Here is a 19,614-nt window from a genome sequence, read left to right on the forward strand (position 1 = left end):
ATCCACGTTTTACGCGTTGACTTGTCAGGCTGTTCATATTAATGGTGTTTTTTTGCAGTTTTTTTTTTCAGAGTTTAATCTCTCTTTTTTGTAAAACATATTTGAAACAGTTCAAGTGGTTTTTGTTTCTTTCTTTCCTTTTAAGAAAAAGTAATGTTTTTAAAATGCCTTGAACACTTAATTTATTTTCATTTGTTTATCAGAGGTACCAAATAAAACAAATTCTATATTCTTACTACAAATGTTTATTATTAAATAATATGGAATATTGCAGGTAGTATCACATTACAGGAATACTGTCCAATTAACAGAAGTAACATCAATAACATTTATTTATATATCAACAATAAATGCTAATTTGAATACACATTACATTCATATAGATAGTAATATTTATATACAAATATACAACAAGAGTAAGTAACAGATGAACTGATGCAAAGACTTTGGCAAAGGGAGTAAAAACATATTGGGAGACATAACTTATATATAAAAGTAAACAAGAATTCCTTATAAACAACAATGAATAAAGTAAAAATCCAGTGCAATGTCACATTGTTTTATATACATGGATGTGTAGCAGCCTTGGTTTTCTTTTATTTCCCCTGTTAAATGATCAGTGGGATATTGTCCTGAGGTGACTGAAGTGAGTGGTCTGAGTCTCAACTTAGTTTGATACAGGAAGAAGCACACTAAGGGGTATGGAAGATGGTGCTTGGGAAGTGGCCATTTTGTTTACGTCACGAACTTCGTTAGGCCACACCGTAGATCTCTTGGTTGTCATATGACGGCGTGCGTGCTTGGTCAAGTGGTCGCTTCGCATAAACCGACGCTCGCAGACAGTACAGACGAACTTCTTTTCACCCGTGTGTGTCCGACGATGCCTGGAGAGTTCATCTGAGCGGGCAAATTTTTTGTCACACCCTTCCCAATGACAACTGAAAGGCTTCTCACCTGAGAAATAGAGGGATATGATCAATAAACATGTTTATGCATGCAACCTTTATTATTAATACAAAATCATTTTTCAGCGAAGTGGATACAAACCTGTATGGGTTCTCAAATGAGCCTTCAAGTGGGAACTTTTAAAGTAAGTCTTCTTGCATCCTTGGAAGTTGCAGACGTAGTTCCGCCTGCGTGAGAAGTCAGACTGTGTCACTCCGCCGCTCTGACCTGAGGGCACGTACACTGGAGCGGGTGCCAAAGGCAAGAGCTTCGTGTTCCCAAGCGTAACAACGCTCTGCTGGCAGGTGGAGGATTGGGATACCTGAGACTGTGGGACAACAAACATCACAGTGCCCTGAGCCACAGATGAGCTCACCAGAAGCGGTTGAGAATGTGGAAGAATGGGCTTTGACCCTGAGGTCTGCATCTGAACTGGAGTCTGAACGAATGCGGAGATGATTCCAGTCTGCCCGTTAACAGGAAACACCTGACAGAGCACCGGCGGGCTGGAAATGGGCGACTGAGGAATGGCGGACTGTGAAGTGGGGATAGCAAAGCATGGGGAGCCAGGAGAAGGGGCCATTCTCTCCGTTTCTGCAGTGTCACATGGGCTGCTGGAGCTTTGCAGTTCTGCTTTGAGGTTGGCACTGGGCTCTGTGTGCGGTACAGGGATTTCTGCGGAACATGGCTTCTCCTGCCCTGTGGTCGGAGACGGAATGTTGTGGTCCACAGATCTGTCGGCGGTGTGCCGGATAACACTGGTGGCTCTGCGCAGCGAGGACTGTTCTGCCATCTGTGGCGGAGCTGGGTTGAGAAGGACTGTGGTACTGGGATGCAAGTTGATGTGACATGCAGCCCTGTTGGTCAAGGCTGAGCACAGTCTGGGGTGCGGTTTGAGACTTGAGGAGGCCACTGAGGTACTGAGAACTGCTGTGCCTGAAGTTTCCGCAAAGCTTGGGCTGTGGGGAGGGGTCATGCACTGGTGGGAGAAAAGAGATTTGCATTGAGCATTGGGAATTTCCTTTAAGGCTGGAATATACAACATGATTTTTCATTTTCAGTCTGGACAAGTTGGCGAAAGTCACGAGCCAGTCTGCAGATTTTGGAATGTAAGAGATGACTGATTTCACAGAAATTCCCATAGTGTATGATGGGAACACACTCCAATTTTGTAGCTTCAGACTACAATTCTATCTAGCCAAAACATGTTTGTTATTTTGAACCGATTTTAGAGCCAATATTGTTTTAATTTGTCATGTGTCTCCTAGGTGCATTCATTTATTGTGATCATAATGAATCTTGAGAGTCTGGTAAGGATGTGATAAGTCATTTATTGTATGATGACCAGTTTTGAACAAAAGTTGAGTAGTTTATTCCAGCCTAGTGCACTAGCAACTCTACAATTCCTATTTTGAAATAATGTCGGCCATAACAGCTTTCATTTATGCAGCATCCACAAACCATTTTTGGAAAAAATTTATTTATAATGCTCACACAGTCCAATTTCGAGTCACTCACCAGTGAAGAGAGGGAGACCAGGTCTTTAGGGGACTCAGTGAGTTCAGGCTGCAAGGCGAGAGAATCGCAGGAGTCTGAGGTGGGCGTCAGTGGGCGAGGTTTGTGCGTCCTCTGGACCCAGGAGCTCATGCACACCAAAGCCTCCGCAGCCTCCAGGTCATTGTATTCCAAAGTGGAGGAGCAGGACTTCTCACTGTCATGCCTATTTCTCTCCATCATCACCTCACAGATGTCCACAAGACTGGACTATGGATTATAAAAAAAACACATTTCTTATTTTAATGCCACAGTGGGCTAGTTTATAACCACAACACACTGAATCTGAATTGACACCTTCACGATAACAGCTCCTATATTTCTATCTAATTCCATGACATATAATAAAAGTGGCAAGATGGTGATGTTTATTTGTTAAAAGCTGCTGCTGCCATTCATAAGCAAAGAAAGAGCCCCCAGTACTTTGCGCCTACACCCACCCTGCGCCTTGCATAGCGTTAACCGTGAGCTGCTGGGAACCTCCCATCGCCAAATATAGATTTAAGAGTGACGTGCACCCAACCAAAAAGCCATGTGAGTATGCCTTGCAAAAAAAAGAAAGAAAAAAAAAAGTATAATCTAAGTGGTTAATCATATCAAGACGTTTTCCACTAAGGTTACTATTTTTATCAAAGCGGAGCCCTTATGATACACCAAGTATGATAGGAAAATGCTGAACGTTGTTGTAGTAACACAAACAATGCATTCTGAAATAACTGACAATATGTATACATTAAGGACGAGAAAAATTATGTTCAAACTCGAGTAGGCTATGTTCAGGGGGCACATAAGGTCACTAACAAAAACAAACTGATGACAACAGTTTCAACGTAAAGTAGCACTGCAGCTTAATGCAGGAGGGTAAAGTACATCAATGATTGCGGCAAACGGCTCATGACATAATTTAATCAAAGCAATTTAACACAAAGAATGTGGTTCATTCCAAGTGTCAAGACGATCAACTATATTTTTATTGTGTGTAAACAGAAATTATAAACATTGCTTTGCTTAAAGTCAACTGTTCTCCGTCAATGAGCATGGAATTATTTGTATGGGGCACAACTTACAGCAAAAGCGGATGTCATTAGTGGGTCAATGCGCAAATACTAAAAAGTAGCAGTAAAGCCACTTTGTCAATAAAATCAACTTACCCGGCCGGAGTCAGAAGTAAAATTCAGCATATGTATAACGTTGCGTCTCTTAAAAGCAACGAGAAAGACAGTAGTGATACGAAGCCCGGGTACATAAGTCTAACCACTTTTTTACAGCAAGGTCCAACCTCAGCTGAGTGAATCAGAAGCGCAAAAAAAAACAACAGAAAGAAGATGAAAAAAAACAGAAACAAAATTCAGAGCACTCTGGCGGGTGGTAACATGTTACCAATCAAAAACAAAGGTGTAGCGGAAACGGACCAATGGAAAAGCAGGCAGCGCGTGATCAGTACGTGATCGCTCGCTGATTGGCTGAAACGGGGTGCGTGGCTGTTGGGGGGCGTTTCAGAGGAGTCAGCGGTGTCAGTGTAAACCCGGTGAACCCGGTGCTCGAGAACTGGGGGAAAGGTCGGTGCAGCGAACGAGCGGAATCGTGAGATACTCGCACGCGTCTGGCTAGTTGTGCCAGCGGAGTGTGGCATGCGCAGACGAGCACAGTCCACACTGGAAGTGCGTGAGCCAACGCCTGCATTCAAGACAACAAATACATAAGCGAAAACCATATCATCGTATTTTGTTTTTTATGGATAGTCTTGCTTTTATTATACAGTGTTGTCATGAATGTTCAGCAGCCTCACGCGACTGGACAAAGGGGAAACACATTGAGATGCTGCCTATAAAAGAAATAATGAATAATAGCTATAATAAAATGAAACAACAATGGGACTAATAGCAATAATAATATCGAAATATATAAAGATATTTATTTCGCCTTTTTTACAAATACAACACTTTATTAAAAATGCGGTTCTGCGAGGATATGCTAATTTTCTATGACAACCCCAATTTTTGTCCTTTTTATTTGTCTCTATAAAAAGACAGTAGTCACAAGCGCGGTCCGGATATCATTACATATCCCACATGCGTACACAGTTTTAGTGAACTCAATTGAACTGAACTCAGGAACCTCAGTGGAACAGCTTTCTGTGAAAGAATCCAGGGCGGAGCCTATATGAGAACTGCATCTCTTTGTTGTAGCTACACTAATCTTTATGTGTCTCTCTCTTTGTCTGTTTTTCGTGATAATTAGCTGGTTTTACACTGAAATGATTAGTGGGAACAGGTGTAAATGTGTGCAAATCATATAGGTATATCCTAACTGTGCGTCCCTGCAGGAGGGCTGTGATGATTTTGCTGGTCTGTCTTGGTGAGCAGAGCTGAGCAGACAAAAGGCTTCATCAATCCCCCTCCTCTTCAGAGATTCAGATATCCTGTGAGGAGATTTTATTTCTCTGTCTGTGATGTGTTGTATAGCCGAGGAAGACATTTGCTGTCCTTATGTTCAACATTAATGTTCTTTGTCATTAAAGAAAGGTATGGTTGACATTTGTTTTAAAAAAAGTACCCTAGTCTATGGGCATCACTTAATGTCTTTTTTCACAAAGATGATCCAATAATAAAAATCAATGTGGAGTCCTAAACATGTAATTGACGAGAACAAACTTAAGTCAACTAATTAAAGTGCAATATTTAATTCTGTATAAAAAGGTTCAGCCATTTTGTCTGATAATAAAGACTGAATGTTTCAGCAACAGATCTGGAAATATTTAATCCCATGGAACAGAATATTTAAACTAATTGGACATAATAACAAAATTGCTTCTTAAGCCTGCACAAAGTGCTAAACAACACATTTAAATAAAAAAGAGATCTTTCACTGGTGAAATGTGCACGTTTCTGGGGTTTAAAAGGCAACATCTGGTTTTGCTTCATCACATTTTGTTGTCAGGATTTCTATTTTTTTTTTTTTTTTTTTTTTTTTTTGCTGTCTTTATATCTGTTAAAACTGGTGTTGTGCCAGTCAGATGTAAAGAGATGAGTCACAAAGGTCTTTAATAGAGATGATTTCATGTAAATAAGGAGCATATCTTCATTTTGCAAAAGCAAAAGACTGAGGAAAACAGATCTCCTGTGTTGATGGAACAAGAAAACAGGTCATGAAAAATAATCATGGTTTGTGTAAACCATGATAATTTTTTGTCAGGTTTCTAATTTTTTCCTGCCTTCATTTTCTTTAAAATAATTATAGTCTTACTGACCTGATATATTAAGTGATCTATTTATTATTGATATTATTATTGATATTATTGGTATATTTATATATTTGTTATTATAAAATGTATATATATATATATATATATATATGTATATATATATATATATATATATATATGTATACTTGCAAGTTACGGTACTTGCAAGTTACAGTTTGCACACAAATCATTTCAACTGAAGCTGAGACATTACAAGACAAATCTTTATATAAATTCTTGGACCTAAAATAATTTTGCTGTGTTATGTGTTATACATCACAACAACTATCATCACCATAGCTTGTGTTTTGGAGAGTGAGCTGTGTGAACCCAGAGACTGTGGAATCTTGGGAGGGCAGTGAGGCCATGTATGGGGGTTAGGCTGCTAGCCAGGGGAGGCAGTTTGTGTGAAAGAGAGAGGCCAAACAGGGCATGCAAACACAGGCTGTGACTATGAGGAGGGTTGGGTGGCAGATGTGCTCTCCGCTTTGGGCTGCTGAGGAAAAAACATTTGAAACTTCATCCAGTGTGCTGCTGCAGCGCGTCTGAACTGAATGACTTGTCTTGAGCTCAGATAGGTGGAGTTCTCAAAAAGTAGGTCAGCCAAAAAGGGCGGACTTGCTTTTAACCTCTCAAATGCAACATGCTTTCCGTTTTGCATAGTCCGAATCTTCCCATTTATGGCCGTTAGAAATAAATATTATTGGTAAACATCATATATCAGAGTAAGAGCGTTGGTGCTTTATGCTCACAGTTTTTGTTCTTGAATGAGACTTAATCGGCATTTTGTGTAAGTTACATGAATTCTCAGAGGCACCATCATGACTAAGAGCAAACAGCTCGCCTCCACACCACGACTCACTCAGAAGGATGGAAAAATTGTTCACAATATTCATATCATACTCCTTCTGAATATAGTGCAAGGAAGGATAAATGCACATTGACTCATGATGGCCCATCTTCTTGGTTTAGCATTAGCCTAGTAATAAATGGATTTTCTGTTTTATATTTTGCAAAGCATTTTTGCAGATAAAAAGTGAATGTTGCACAAATGAGTCCACACAGTCTGTAAGCACTTTTTTCTTATTTCTGAGAAATGTGTCATGATACTAGCATGGGGTCTGTTTTTTAAATGTTTTTGAAAGAGGTCTCTTATCCTTACAAAGACTGCATTTATTTGTTTAAAAATACATACAATTTAAAATAATTGTTTTGTATTTTTATATAAAATTAAATTTATTCCTGTGATGGTAAAGCTGAGTTTCAGCCAATATTTCAGAATTTAGTGTCACAAGATCTGTCAGAAATCATATTAATATGTTGAATTGGCTCAAGAAACTTATTTTTTTATCAGTATTGAAAACAGAGGCGCTGCTTAATATTTTTTCTTGAAACTGTGGTACTTTTTATTTTTCAGGATTCCTTGATTTAAAGAAAGTTAAAAAGAACAGCATTTATTTGAATCTTTTGTAGTAAATTTCTTTACTGACACTTGTAATCAATTTAATGTGAGCTATGTTATTATTATTTTAAAGTAGAAATCTTATCCCCTAGTTTTGAACAGTGTCTATAGGCTAATCCAGAAATAAGAGTTGTGATAGTTTATCAACTGACTTGATAAGATAATTTGACAGATGTTTGAATGCCTTTAATGTACATAAACTGATTTTTTCAGTATTAGCCCTACGCAATTTTATTTTAGGCTACTTTGAAGGGAGGTGTCTATTACGAGTCACGACTGCTTCCAACAGGAAGTCTCTGTTAGCACTTCTTTTCGAGTTTTTCTATCTGGAATTTTATAATATGAAAATTAATATAATGGTTGCGAACACTTCCATAAGACAAGTTAACATTATTAGACTTTTAAATCTATCTATCGAGCTAAACCTTAGCGTCAAATACTCATAGACAGACAGTAAAAGAAAGAAAATACAGACACAAAGCACTGTGGCGCGCGTCAAAAGAATGAAAGAAAACTAGCGGTGGGGGAGGAGAGGAAGTGGAGTGTGAAATAAACACGAAAGATAAGACCGTCGGTTGTTTACAATGGAATTGTGTCCGTCTGTTTATCTGTGTGTAAACAGAACACTAGAAAGCAAAGGTTAAACCCCGTTGGAGCGCAATCCCCAGACCGAGTGTTTTCCGTTTGGCACCATGGAGTGTGATCAGTTCAAATATAGTGCTGTCTGTTTGGGAGAGCCCAAGACAAACAGAAAACATGCCAGGAAAACGGCCTCTCTACACGTGAGAAGGGAAAACAACCCTGAAAAGCATGCTGGGCAATTTGTTTCGCAGGGAATAAGAATGTGTCTGAGAGCAAGTAGGCTACATGTTTGTGTTTACATGTGGGCTACAAACGCTATCAGCTGGTTTGGTTGTGGAATAGTGCCAGAAAAGATCCATGACACCACACAAGCTTTCCGTCCTGGTTTTCCATTCTCACCCAGCCCCAGTCCTTCTCACATTTCTTCCCTCCTCCATTACTCCTGCCCTGCTTTTCTAATGTTTATCTCTCTGGATCTACCACGTTTTATTTCTTGTCTGAAATAATCCAATTCCTTTTTTAGCCAATGGGATTATACTCTTCGGTCAAAATGCTTAAACATAAAAACAAAAGTTTTTCTTTGTTTTAGGTTTTTGTTTTGTTAAAGGGAGAAAAAAAACGCAATTATAAAAATAGCGTTTCCAAAACATTCTTGAATATTGTCCATCAACTTGGTAAATACATATTTAGCCTGTCAAAAAAAAAAATCTGAAATGTGAATACAAATAATAACAAGAATATGAACTCTTGTCTTCAATAGCTTTTTCACATTGAATTATTTCAATAGGTGATATTTCTGAGATTTTTAAGAAAAACAAATGTAGGACTTTGCAATATAATAAGATACAATTGAGGCATATTGAAATGACACGTATATGAAAAGTTTAATTTCGTGACAGCAGTAGGCCACAATACATACAACAGTGGAGAAATATGCATATATGCATTTAGTTTAAGTCACAGTATGACCAAATAAAAGCCACATTCTCAAACATGAGTCCTTTATTGGACTAAAAATGTGTGAAATGGCTTTTGTTCCTCTACCCAGGGCTATTAAGGCAAAGACTGCAAGAACAAAGAAAACTGCTCAGATGCAAAACCCTCAAGCAGTACATCTACCCAGCAGAATTACTTATTTTTCCACCATCAATTTAGCTCGCACAAATAACACTTTTAGTTTTGCTACAGAACAAAAGAATCTATCACTCAATTATGAGGTGCATTACTCCCCCTGTTGGTTCATCTGTGTAGCTACAATCAATGTAAGTAAATTCAAAATATAAAATGCATACAAGAAAAAGAACACTTTTTTGAGGAAAATAGATACTCTCATAACTATAAATATAAACTGTGCAAGACACTACTGAAAAACAATGTGCACATGAAAATCTTGCACAATAAAAAAAAAATTGTTGCTACCATTTTGATGGAAGGGAACAAAAGGCTTCTTGGAAACCAATGTGCACGTTTCATGCGCTGTCAGTGGTATCAGTGATTTTGTTTTTAGCAACACGCGTCGCAGTTTTGGACTTTTTTCCTTTTTTCTTTGTGAGGGAATTATAAGTCCATTTAATCTTAGACTGATGATTTCTGCTCAAGAAGCGACGCTCAACATTGAGGACCTCTTGGTACACTTCTGCCTGACGGACCCCCAGAATGAAAGAGAAAAGATCAAGGACCCACACGTACATCCTGGGTAACCAGGGCTCCATTTCTGGGAAATGGTTACCGCATGAACTATAAGGAGGAAAGTGAATGAGAAAATATTTTACGCAATATAAAATATACAATAAACTCAATTAAAATACAATACAGTATTATGTCATTGAAAAAAAAAAAGCATTTGCGATGACTCACTTCTTAACGCATCTTCTCAGTTCAGGATGCCAGTATTTTCGGTTGGCGAGGTACTTGACACCATTTTTCTTAAAGGTACAGTCCAAACGCCTGTCATACATACTGGGTCCATCTGAACCCTCCTCATTTCCCCAGCTAAAGCGAAAGCTGGAGTAAGGGTTTGTGGTGGACGGCAGTTGCTCCGGTGCAGAGTCAGTTAATTTATGAAATCTCTGCTCCAAATAGTCAGCCACACCTGGAGATATGAAAGTAGACAGCATTGGATGAGACTGAGACAGAGACACACAACTGACATCATTGTGGAGATGTGACCAGACCAGCTTACGTCTTTTTTTGAGGATCAAGCTCTTTTGTTGCAGAGATGTAATGAAAGGATTAGTGGGTTTCCATCGCCGCCTGGAAGAGAGGAACAGAAAAGATTGTAGAAAAAGATTTCTCAATATAAGTCATTGAAAGTATTGAAATATTTGGGTCTTACAGGGCTTCGATATGTTCCTCATTCTGTCTGGCTTTCTCCAAGACGGGTTGTACTATCGCAAACCAGCGTTTTAACCTGAAGACTGTGAAAAGCTTATGAGAGCGTGTTGTTACCCACAAAAAACAAACAAAACAAAAATGATACACATAAAAATGAAAACAAGTAAATAGTTACTTGTCTTTTTCTTCTTGGCCGCTTCCTCAGATAACTTCCTTGAGACATTAATGAAAAAAAGAGAATCAGCAAAGATTTAATTTTACAAAGACAGTAAAGTAAAATTTTCCCCCCTAAAGATAACAAGTTATGAAGTGACGCACCACTCCGCATGATCATCCAACTTGAAAAGGAGCTTCATGGCAACAATAATGACAGCTGCTGCCTGAATTTCATAGCGCAAGAGACCAGGGTTGTCTGTTTTGGGGTCAAATGTCAGATATGATTCATCATCCATAGCTGCCCCCCTTATAACCCTGTGGACCCAAATATGAAGGGCATCTGAGGAGGATCAGAGACATACCAAACAAAACAGATAAATAGAGGATTATGCATGTTGGATAAATTAGTTTCAAATCTAAGACCATCATTTGCCACAACCTCTCCACTACAGTTAAACAACACTCACCTGGGAGGTTCGCATCCAGCATGTATCGGACAGAGAGTGTAAGTGGGTGGAGAAGGCAATCCTGCGAAACTGTTGGGAAGGAGGGTAACTGCATGATCTGAGCCAGATTAAAAGCTTCTCTATGGACCGTTGAGTAGGATGGAAGATGCTGTAGAAGTCATGGCTATTAGAATTACAACACACTGATTTATGACTGAAGAAGTATGAACTGGTTGTCTCATTCTCACCCAAACTTGAAAGATATGGATATCTTTTCCAAACAGTCTCATCTCCTCTGGAAAAGCATCTTGAATGTCCATATAAGGGACACGTCTCTCTGAGACCAGCCTGCAAAATCACATTTTTCAATTGACAAGTGTAAAAAGCATCATGTCATCACTAATAATACACAGGCTGGAAAGACTGACAGCAATGTTTGATATCAGAAATATAGCTTAGAAGAAAAAACTTGGGCCTATAAATTATCCAAAGCAAACATATATTAAACACTTAAACAGCATTGAGTCAGCATGACATCAAAATCCCATTTAAATGCATGTAAATGAAGAATGATTCATTGGTACATGTTATTCCAAAGAAAGACAAAAACAGTCTTTTTAACCTTAAAGGGTTAATTCAATCCAAAGTAGAGCTGCATGATTTGGGAATTATTATTATTATTCATTTTTTAAAGCTACAGGTTGGCTGTGTTGGTCTAAAATGCAAGTTTGCATCAATAAGGCCTTGTCCACACAGACACAGGTATTTTTATAACCAGTTTTTCCTCCTGCGTTGCGCTGCGGTGCCAGATTGGGTGTTTCTTCGCTACATATTAAGGCCTGTTTACGTGTGTTTTAGCCGGGTTTTCGCTGAGAGAGCGTTCACAGACACCAGAATGAACGCGTTCACAGTATAGTTCATCAGGCAGTAATTCAGTACGTTCAGTTCACGTTCGCCAACAACACTGGCTGTCAAGAGCATGCCACACCAGCAGGTGGCAACATAACCCTAACCGTAAAACCACGTTGCCCAACCAGAAGCCTAACAAAGAGGCATAACCTAAAAAAAGAGATCTCATTTTCAGTAGATTACACAATGACTTATTTCTCATCTATTTTTATGTACAGTGACAGATGTCGGCATGTCAAAAAACACAGGTGTTTGAGCCGCATTACATATCCAGGGGAGATGAATGTTTTTTTCCCTCAGGCCAATCACATAGCGCTGAAAAGACAGCAGTTTCTCCCTGAAGTCGGAGGGCACGCGCTGAGCAACACTTGTACTGCCGAGTAATGCTAATCCATTAAGCTGTATAATTCTTACGCTGACTCATGTCAGTGCATGGCCGAGGTAAGAAGTGAGGGGCATTACTGGTGGGTATGTTCAGCTCTTTGGCAATATCCAGTGCCCTCGTTTATATTTCTTCAAACTGTTTTTGGCCTCACCATCTTCTAACATTACACTCTGACACTGTATATCTTCCCTGCTTAAATAAGAGATGTGAGATGACTCACTCGTGGGGGCCACACTCGTTTAACACGTGTTTGGCGCTCCCTGTTGTTCTGGATGTATTACTGACATGTGAACTTAAATATAAGATAAATAATATAAATATGACATTTTTTATATATAAATATTTGGAACAATAAGGTAAATGGGTTGCAAAGGGCAATTTGTGTTGAAATAAGCATTGTTTGAACTTCAAACCTCAGTAAGTCAGCCAGAGTGATGGCCTCTCGGACCCACAGCAGTGCCAGATAGCACAGGGCCAGAGTCCGTGGCATGTTCATAAGAGTGGATGTATGCAGGTACGCTTCTGAACATAGTGATGACTGTACATCAGTGGTGTCACCTGCAGCAGAAAAACAAAATGCAGCTCAACTGACACATAGTTTGTAAATGTGCAAAGCTGACAAAGTAATTTCATTCGTACCTGAGACTGACAGTTCTGTTTCTGAAGAAACCGCAGTACTGTGAAATGACATCTCGCTCTGAGTGTCAGACTCTGGCTCACTCTTTGGCTTCATGTACTTGAGGGGAAAAAAATGTGAGGAAGAAAGCAGAGCAATTAATTAAAACTTGTAAAAATCATTATGTATCATTTGGCCCTCTAGCGGTTAAAAAGCAAAACTGCATGCCTTTTGCAGATTTTTAGTGAACATGTTTTGGTTGCGTTTCAGCTCTGCGTGACAGTGCTGATGAATATGGTTATTTCTCATAACCATAAAAGAGAGGGAGATTATCCTTCTGCCCATAAATCATTCACAACTTGACTTAAGATATATAATCAGTTTAGATGGAAAGAATCGGAAGCTGACTAGCTAAAGACGTAACTGTAGCTCTACCCATTAATAGACACGGTACTTCCTTGAAAATGAATACCAGCACAGCACTGCAACCATAATAAATGACCCTTCACAACAGGCGAAATACCTTTACAATATCTGTTAGAGAGCTACATATGGCAATTTATCTGTTCAATAAAATACCTTTCCAAAGATTCGAGATTCTATGTCGACCATCTCTATTTATGGCTATGACGAGACATACACAAGTGAGATGCTTAAACACAATTTCCCATAATAACCATCCAGACATGTCTAAAATATAACACTTATAATAGGCTTACTACAGTGATCAAGGCAAGATAAAAAAATAAAAATAAAAAAAAAAACCTTTTAAATGAAGGATTGACTATAATTTAAATTTGTGAAAATACATAAAAGCAAATAGAAAATATTGTAAGGTTTTTTTTCACTTCAACATGAAACTTACCACTGTAAATCTTCGAGTGTATATTGTATTTTCGGTGAAAGCTTGCCGTGTGTTCTGCAGGTATTTTTTCCAGAAATTCCATAGAACTTCTGTCTGTCAAAATAAAATATTACATCTTACAGAGACACTTGCATGTGATTAAGTCAAGCGAATGTACAATGCGATGGCGGTCTTTAATCGAAACAATAGAACGCTATGGAGCTATTAATCATGGTGTGACAAAGCGAGATTTAAAAAAAAAATTGGACCCGTGTGTAGATTTTTCCCAGTTCACCCTGCGATGAAGCTGGCCACCCAATTAGATTTGAGCTTTAGATCATGTGCCCGGAGCTGTTGCACAAAAGAGAAGAGAATGCATGTTGAGTTAGTTATCAATGGTGTCTGATTTATTCCCACATTTACTTAATATTCTTTATAAAAAATATTATTTCTATTCATTCATTTTTCACTAAATTATGTGATCTGAAGAGCTTGAAACAGTGTACAGAGTCTCTTAAACATTAGAGATAGTTTGTTTATGGTGTAGTATCAAACTTTATCTAGCTTAATTCACCGTTGTGTTTCGAGCAGTGGATAAGGTTAAAGGGAAAAAAAAACCAACAACTTTCAGATACATACACGGGGAAAATGCATTCTCTGTCAGCGCAGTATGACATCACTTTGTAGGCCAAAACGCTGAAGCGAGTTAGTATTTATTATTAAAGGAACACTCCGACTTTTTGGGACTTTAGCCTATTCACCTTACCCCCCAGAGTTAGATAAGTCCATACATACCTTTTTCATCTCTGTGCGTGCTATAAGTCTGTTTGACGCACCCACCGCTAGCCTAGCTTAGCACAATAAGACTGGGTGTGAATGGTTGCAGCTTTCATACTAATCCAAATGAGTGGCAAAATAACGCAAACGTTTTCCTATTTACATGTTGTGATTTGTATAGTCACAGAATGTACAAATAACAAAGTCAAATGAGACACAGACATCTTTTAACCGTATAAAACCTGGGAACTATTCTCTGAAGGCGAAGCACTGCTACTTTGACGGCGTAATAACCGCATCACCGGAGACACGCCGTGGTGAGGAGCGGAGAGTTCGCTCGGTGTTTGGGTAACAGAGTCAGCAATTTATAAATAGTAAAGCGTAATTTAGAGTCATGGGTTTTCGCTCTATTGTAAATAGCTGCGACTGTAAACAGAGGTAATACCATGTTTCACAGAATACCAACTAAAAACGCCGACTGGATGAAGAAATGGCTAACTTACTCTGGATATTTATTCAAACACACCTAAATTATTATCAAAGGACATTATGTTTGCTCGGTACATTTCAATGGACGACTACTTTGAAAAAATGGAATTTGCCACAAGGACCATAATGTGCTGAAGGATACGGCCATCCCATCGATAGCACAGACAGGATAGTGGATCACCTGCGGCTGAGGTAAGTGTTCTGTTATGTTTTTAGATGACCTACTGTAACAGTGCCATTAGCCAGATCTAATGTAACGTTAGTGACACTATTATATGATTAGGGTATGAATATGTTTTTATCTTGATGCGGCGCGGACGCGCTTGGAAAAAAAACGAGCGCGTTGAACTTTGCACCCTGCGCGCGGGGGCAAATTAAATTTGAAATAACCATGGAAATAACGAACTTGAGCGTGCAAAAGGGTACGATAGGCTGTGAGTTCATTGTGCAAAAACAATTTGTGCTATTACTTTCCCCTTATTCTATCCTATGCAATTATACTGTATATTATATACTGTTGAATACATTTGGTTCAGCTAATAAATTGCATTTAAAATATATTGATTCCTGTAATAATAATTATTTATTCATGTGATATTTATAAATCTGGGTGCGTTTTTGGTTGGAAATCAATGAAACATGGTACTGTATTACCTGGTCTCCCCTGTTTATTGTCACAGCTCATACAATAAAGCAAACACCCATGATAAACTATGATTTTCTATCTAATGTTAGTAATTGCTGACTCTTTACTCTTTACTCCAACACTGAGCGAACTCTCTGCTCCTTGTCATGGTGCGTCTCAGGTGATGGTTATCACTCTGCCCAAGTAGCAGTGCTTCGCCTTCAGAAAATATACAGTTAAAAGATGTCTGTGTCTCATATGGCCTTGATATTTGCACACTCTGTGACTATACAAACCACAACATGTAAATAGGAAAACGTTTGCGTTATTTTGTCACTCATTTTGATTAGTATGAAAGCTGCAACCATTTACATCCAGTCTTTGTGCTAAGCTAGGCTAGCGGTGGGTGCGTCAAACAGACTTATAGCACGCACGGAGATGAAAAAGGTATGTATGGACTTATCTAACTCTGGGGGGTAAGGTGAATAGGCTAAAGTCCCAAAAAGTCGGAGTGTTCCTTTAACACTTCTGGTTCCGTCGTCCAAGTCAATGGATTCTTTTTTTAATGGGATTTTAGTTAAACTAAGGTCTGAGATGGTGAACAAGCTCTTTTGAGACACCTTCGAGTTTTATTCTACAACATAAAATACATCAATATTACCCCACTCGTTATTTTTATTAGATGTTACGTGTGAAATTGGCGGTTGCTAACAAGTGGCTAAATGGGACTACACAGTCTGTTGAGGAGATTAAACATCACAACGAATAGGTCAGCTCAGGCCAGGATTTGGCCTAAATTCAATTAGGATATTTAAGTAGCTTTTCTAAACATGCCTTGGAAAACAATATTACTGTTTGCATCTTGCAACAAAACAACTGCACTGATATATTTTTAATAGGTGGTTGATGACTTTCTAACTTTAGCTAATGTGTAATGTTGCTGTTTAAGAATAAACAACAACTGCAAAGTTGCAATGCTCAAAGTTCAAAGCAAAGGAAGATATTTGCTTTTTTAAAGAACTACACCAAGCCCTGTAAGATATGTCGGTGCAAGTTGCTTATAGTTAAAACAGCTCAAACATGCATTTAAGTCTGGGAGTAGGTCAAGGCAAGCCTTGCCTGTGAAACTGGGAGTAAAGCTACTAACCTCAAATTTCAAGCAAACACCAAGACTGACCAAAGCCTTGGCCTGGAGTTTCAGGATGAACTGAAATCCCTCACACACCATCCACTCTCGTTCATCCTCTGAAAAATAACAGAAGGCATGAGATCATTAAAAGGACTGTTTGCAGCTCAAAATGTCTCGTACCGGCGTATCAAATGTGGATAGAAGACTGACCCGATCTCTTTCTCTTTGGTTTCTTGATTTGTGAGATCCTACTGTTTTTAGAATGAAGGGCGGTGGAATCCACCACCTCCCTCGTTTTCTACGGAAAGATGGGAAATTATAAGCATTATTTCAGTAATGTTTTGAAAATGAATGGTTGTGGGTTTGGTTGGTTGCTTTAGAGATTTTGCAAATGTATCGCAAATGCAACACAATTTCTAATGAAGCCCTGTATCGGGGTGTGTATTGGTTTCCCAGAGTCACGTGATCGATGAAAAATGAAGCCTCACTTTCTGTCCAATCACGTGCGCGTTTCGCTTTGGGTGTCAGCAGGCTCGAACCCAGTCTCTATGCTCGAACCCCAGATCTTACTTAATGAGTCCTTGTTGGCTCAGTCTGGTTGATGGGTTTGTGAGGAGAGTGCTGTACTTTGAAAGTTGATCAATACATTAAATATCCTTATTTACTATGAGTGTGTTTGTGTAGAGATGGAGATAGTGTGCCTAGTAGTAGATCTTATTGAATCATATAAGCCCATTTTATATTTTATTGTCATAATTCAATGGGTAAAGGAATTTATTTAATGGACAAATCAAACAGAAACGTGCATGGCTTGTATTTGTTTACCTTTGAAACTAAATGGAATGTGTTGTTGTTTCTTCATCTGGCTTCTGGATGCTTTATTTTAAATATGCACCAGATGGCGCTATTCTTGACAGTCGCAAAGCTTTGAATCTTTTCCCGTAACAGTCAGGGGAAAGCCTCGTTGAATCACGAGGCTTCATTTTCCCATCCCTATAACATGGAGAGCCCCTGATATCTAATAATTGTAGTCTATTTACCAACCTCGATCACATTGTGGCAGTTCTTGCAGAAGAAGTGACCCCCATCTGAAACTCCCCATTCCACAGCTGCGCACTGTCGACATGGCTCACTGAATCCATCCTGGAAGAAGAGTCCAGCGGTAACATGACCATAAGCTCACATATCAAAATACCAGTGCAAATCACATAATGCAACACTAACTTCAGGAGAAACTTACAATAAGTTCGTCCATGAGTTTAATTAAAGGTTCAGAAAACTTCCATATCAAATCTGGCGCACACAGTTTATTTGCCTTCTGTGTCAAGCAGAGTAGGAAAACACGCTTTCAAAATGGCCACCAAAATATATTTTTCATAATAAAAGTCCAAGTTATCTAAAATGTTATACACAGGCCTAATTATACATATTTTATACATAGGCCTAATTATATATATATAATTAATTATATAATTATATTGCATATTTCGAAAAAAATATTATATATAATTATATTGCATATTTCGAAAAAATATTATATATATATATATATATATATATATATATATATATATATATACATGAATATATTGTATCATGTTATATTACATATTTATTTCATTATTTATTTATCCTAGTTTTTTTTTTCTTGCACAATACTCTCGTCTATGTAGAAACTGCATTGAGTTGGACTTTAACATATTGGTTGCAATTAAAGTCTATTGTGTGGAGATACTGAAATGTTTTCCTTAAAATACTCAATTTCTTTTCCACTGAAGAAATAAAGAGAAGAACATCTTGGATGGCATTGGGGTGAGTAAATTATCAGGAAATTTTCATTTTGAGGTGAACTAATCATTGTGCAATGTGACATTTGTTTTTGTGTGCGCCTATGTGTTTTTCCCCCACTGGGCTTCAGCAAAGCAAACCTCCCTTTCTCCTCCCCACTTCTTAAAAAAAAGATGCTTCTTTCACCACTGGGCCAATTTCATGGTTTACTGCCTCATGCTTTCTCTTGTGTTATGCAAAACCCAGCATTGTTGCCAATGGAAATCAGGAATAGTCAGTAACTGCTGGTGGTATTATTCTTGACACTAATAATGCCTATGGCACCTTTTACATCCCCACAGACTTTGCATGGTGTGGATAGAGATAGTGGGAGGTTGTGGGCGAAGAGAAAATTACACTTGAGTCTCGTTCACTTGGTGCCTTTCTGGTATAAATATTACATGCTCTCCTCTCACTGCTTTTCCCATCACGACTCTGCTTCCTGCTGTTCACAGCAGCAATGGGTTAGCCAAAAAAATCAAAAAACAAAAAACAGCCACTGCTGTGAGCTGCACCATACAGTAGAGGGAGATACTTCACCTGTAATTAAAGCCTATGAAACAAAATTGAACATAACACTTAGGTGTGTGTACACGCCTAAATGTTAGGCCTATGTGTAGTTTGAAGGAACCCCTAAGCCGGATCAGTTCAGTATGTACTTTACGATGGACCACACCGATTAACTCAAACTTGTTTGATCAATTCACTGGAAATGTCTCTGTTCTACATTCTAAAAAACAAAGATCTTAAAGACATATTCTAAATGTCATGTCTATATGACATCTGACAGGAGACGTCTCAGAGACATTTTGCGGATGAACACTCTTGCAGATGTAAATGCAGACTATGTCTCTAAGATGTCAGTGCTATCGGGTTGCTTGTGCCCTAATTGAGGCACAAGTAACAACTCAAACAATTCTATTGATGAGCCATTTCGCTGCAACCGTTCTTAAACTGTTTAGACTGATTAAACCAATTCTTGGAAAAGTTTCTAATTAACCATGAAAATAGCTATAACACGCAGCCTGAATTATATAGCATATATAAACATATAGCCTACAATATATATTAAATAAACCTAAAATATTGAATCTATAACTTAAAACATGCTTCACTTTCACAGATATTATCCATTGGCAAAAACATCTTTTGATATGCTGAGGTGAAGGCAGGGGAATCTTCACTCTCACACACTACACACATGGAAAATCCTATTGTTGCCCATCTCAGGTCTGCATATCGTCGGTTACCATGGCAACCACACCACGTAGTTGGAGCTGGAGCGAACGG

At 38.5% G+C, this 19,614-nt stretch overlaps 2 protein-coding genes across 2 annotated transcripts; both read right to left on the minus strand.

The window, feature by feature from the left end:
- Window positions 1-232: 232 nt before the first annotated feature.
- Window positions 233-3,811, minus strand: klf11a (Kruppel like factor 11a). The gene is made up of 4 exons (XM_039693470.2): window positions 3,651-3,811; window positions 2,464-2,709; window positions 1,048-1,924; window positions 233-954 (listed from the first exon to the last, which is right to left on the minus strand). Exons 1-4 carry the CDS (start codon window positions 3,678-3,680, stop codon window positions 668-670), a joined length of 1,440 nt encoding a protein of 479 aa, XP_039549404.2. The 5' UTR covers window positions 3,681-3,811; the 3' UTR covers window positions 233-667.
- Window positions 3,812-8,646: 4,835 nt separating this feature from the next.
- taf1b (TATA box binding protein (Tbp)-associated factor, RNA polymerase I, B) lies at window positions 8,647-17,874 on the minus strand. Its single transcript, XM_039693188.2, has 15 exons — window positions 17,738-17,874; window positions 17,542-17,640; window positions 16,708-16,795; window positions 16,516-16,613; window positions 13,499-13,591; window positions 12,657-12,753; window positions 12,431-12,575; window positions 10,972-11,071; window positions 10,745-10,892; window positions 10,440-10,617; window positions 10,297-10,334; window positions 10,123-10,204; window positions 9,970-10,040; window positions 9,645-9,879; window positions 8,647-9,524 (listed from the first exon to the last, which is right to left on the minus strand). Exons 1-15 carry the CDS (start codon window positions 17,750-17,752, stop codon window positions 9,257-9,259), a joined length of 1,755 nt encoding a protein of 584 aa, XP_039549122.2. The 5' UTR covers window positions 17,753-17,874; the 3' UTR covers window positions 8,647-9,256.
- Between the last annotated feature and the right edge of the window lie 1,740 nt (window positions 17,875-19,614).

The sequence above is a fragment of the Pimephales promelas genome, chromosome 13 (assembly GCF_988280905.1).
Source record: "Pimephales promelas chromosome 13, fPimPro1.hap1.1, whole genome shotgun sequence".
Lineage (NCBI taxonomy): Eukaryota > Metazoa > Chordata > Actinopteri > Cypriniformes > Leuciscidae > Pimephales > Pimephales promelas.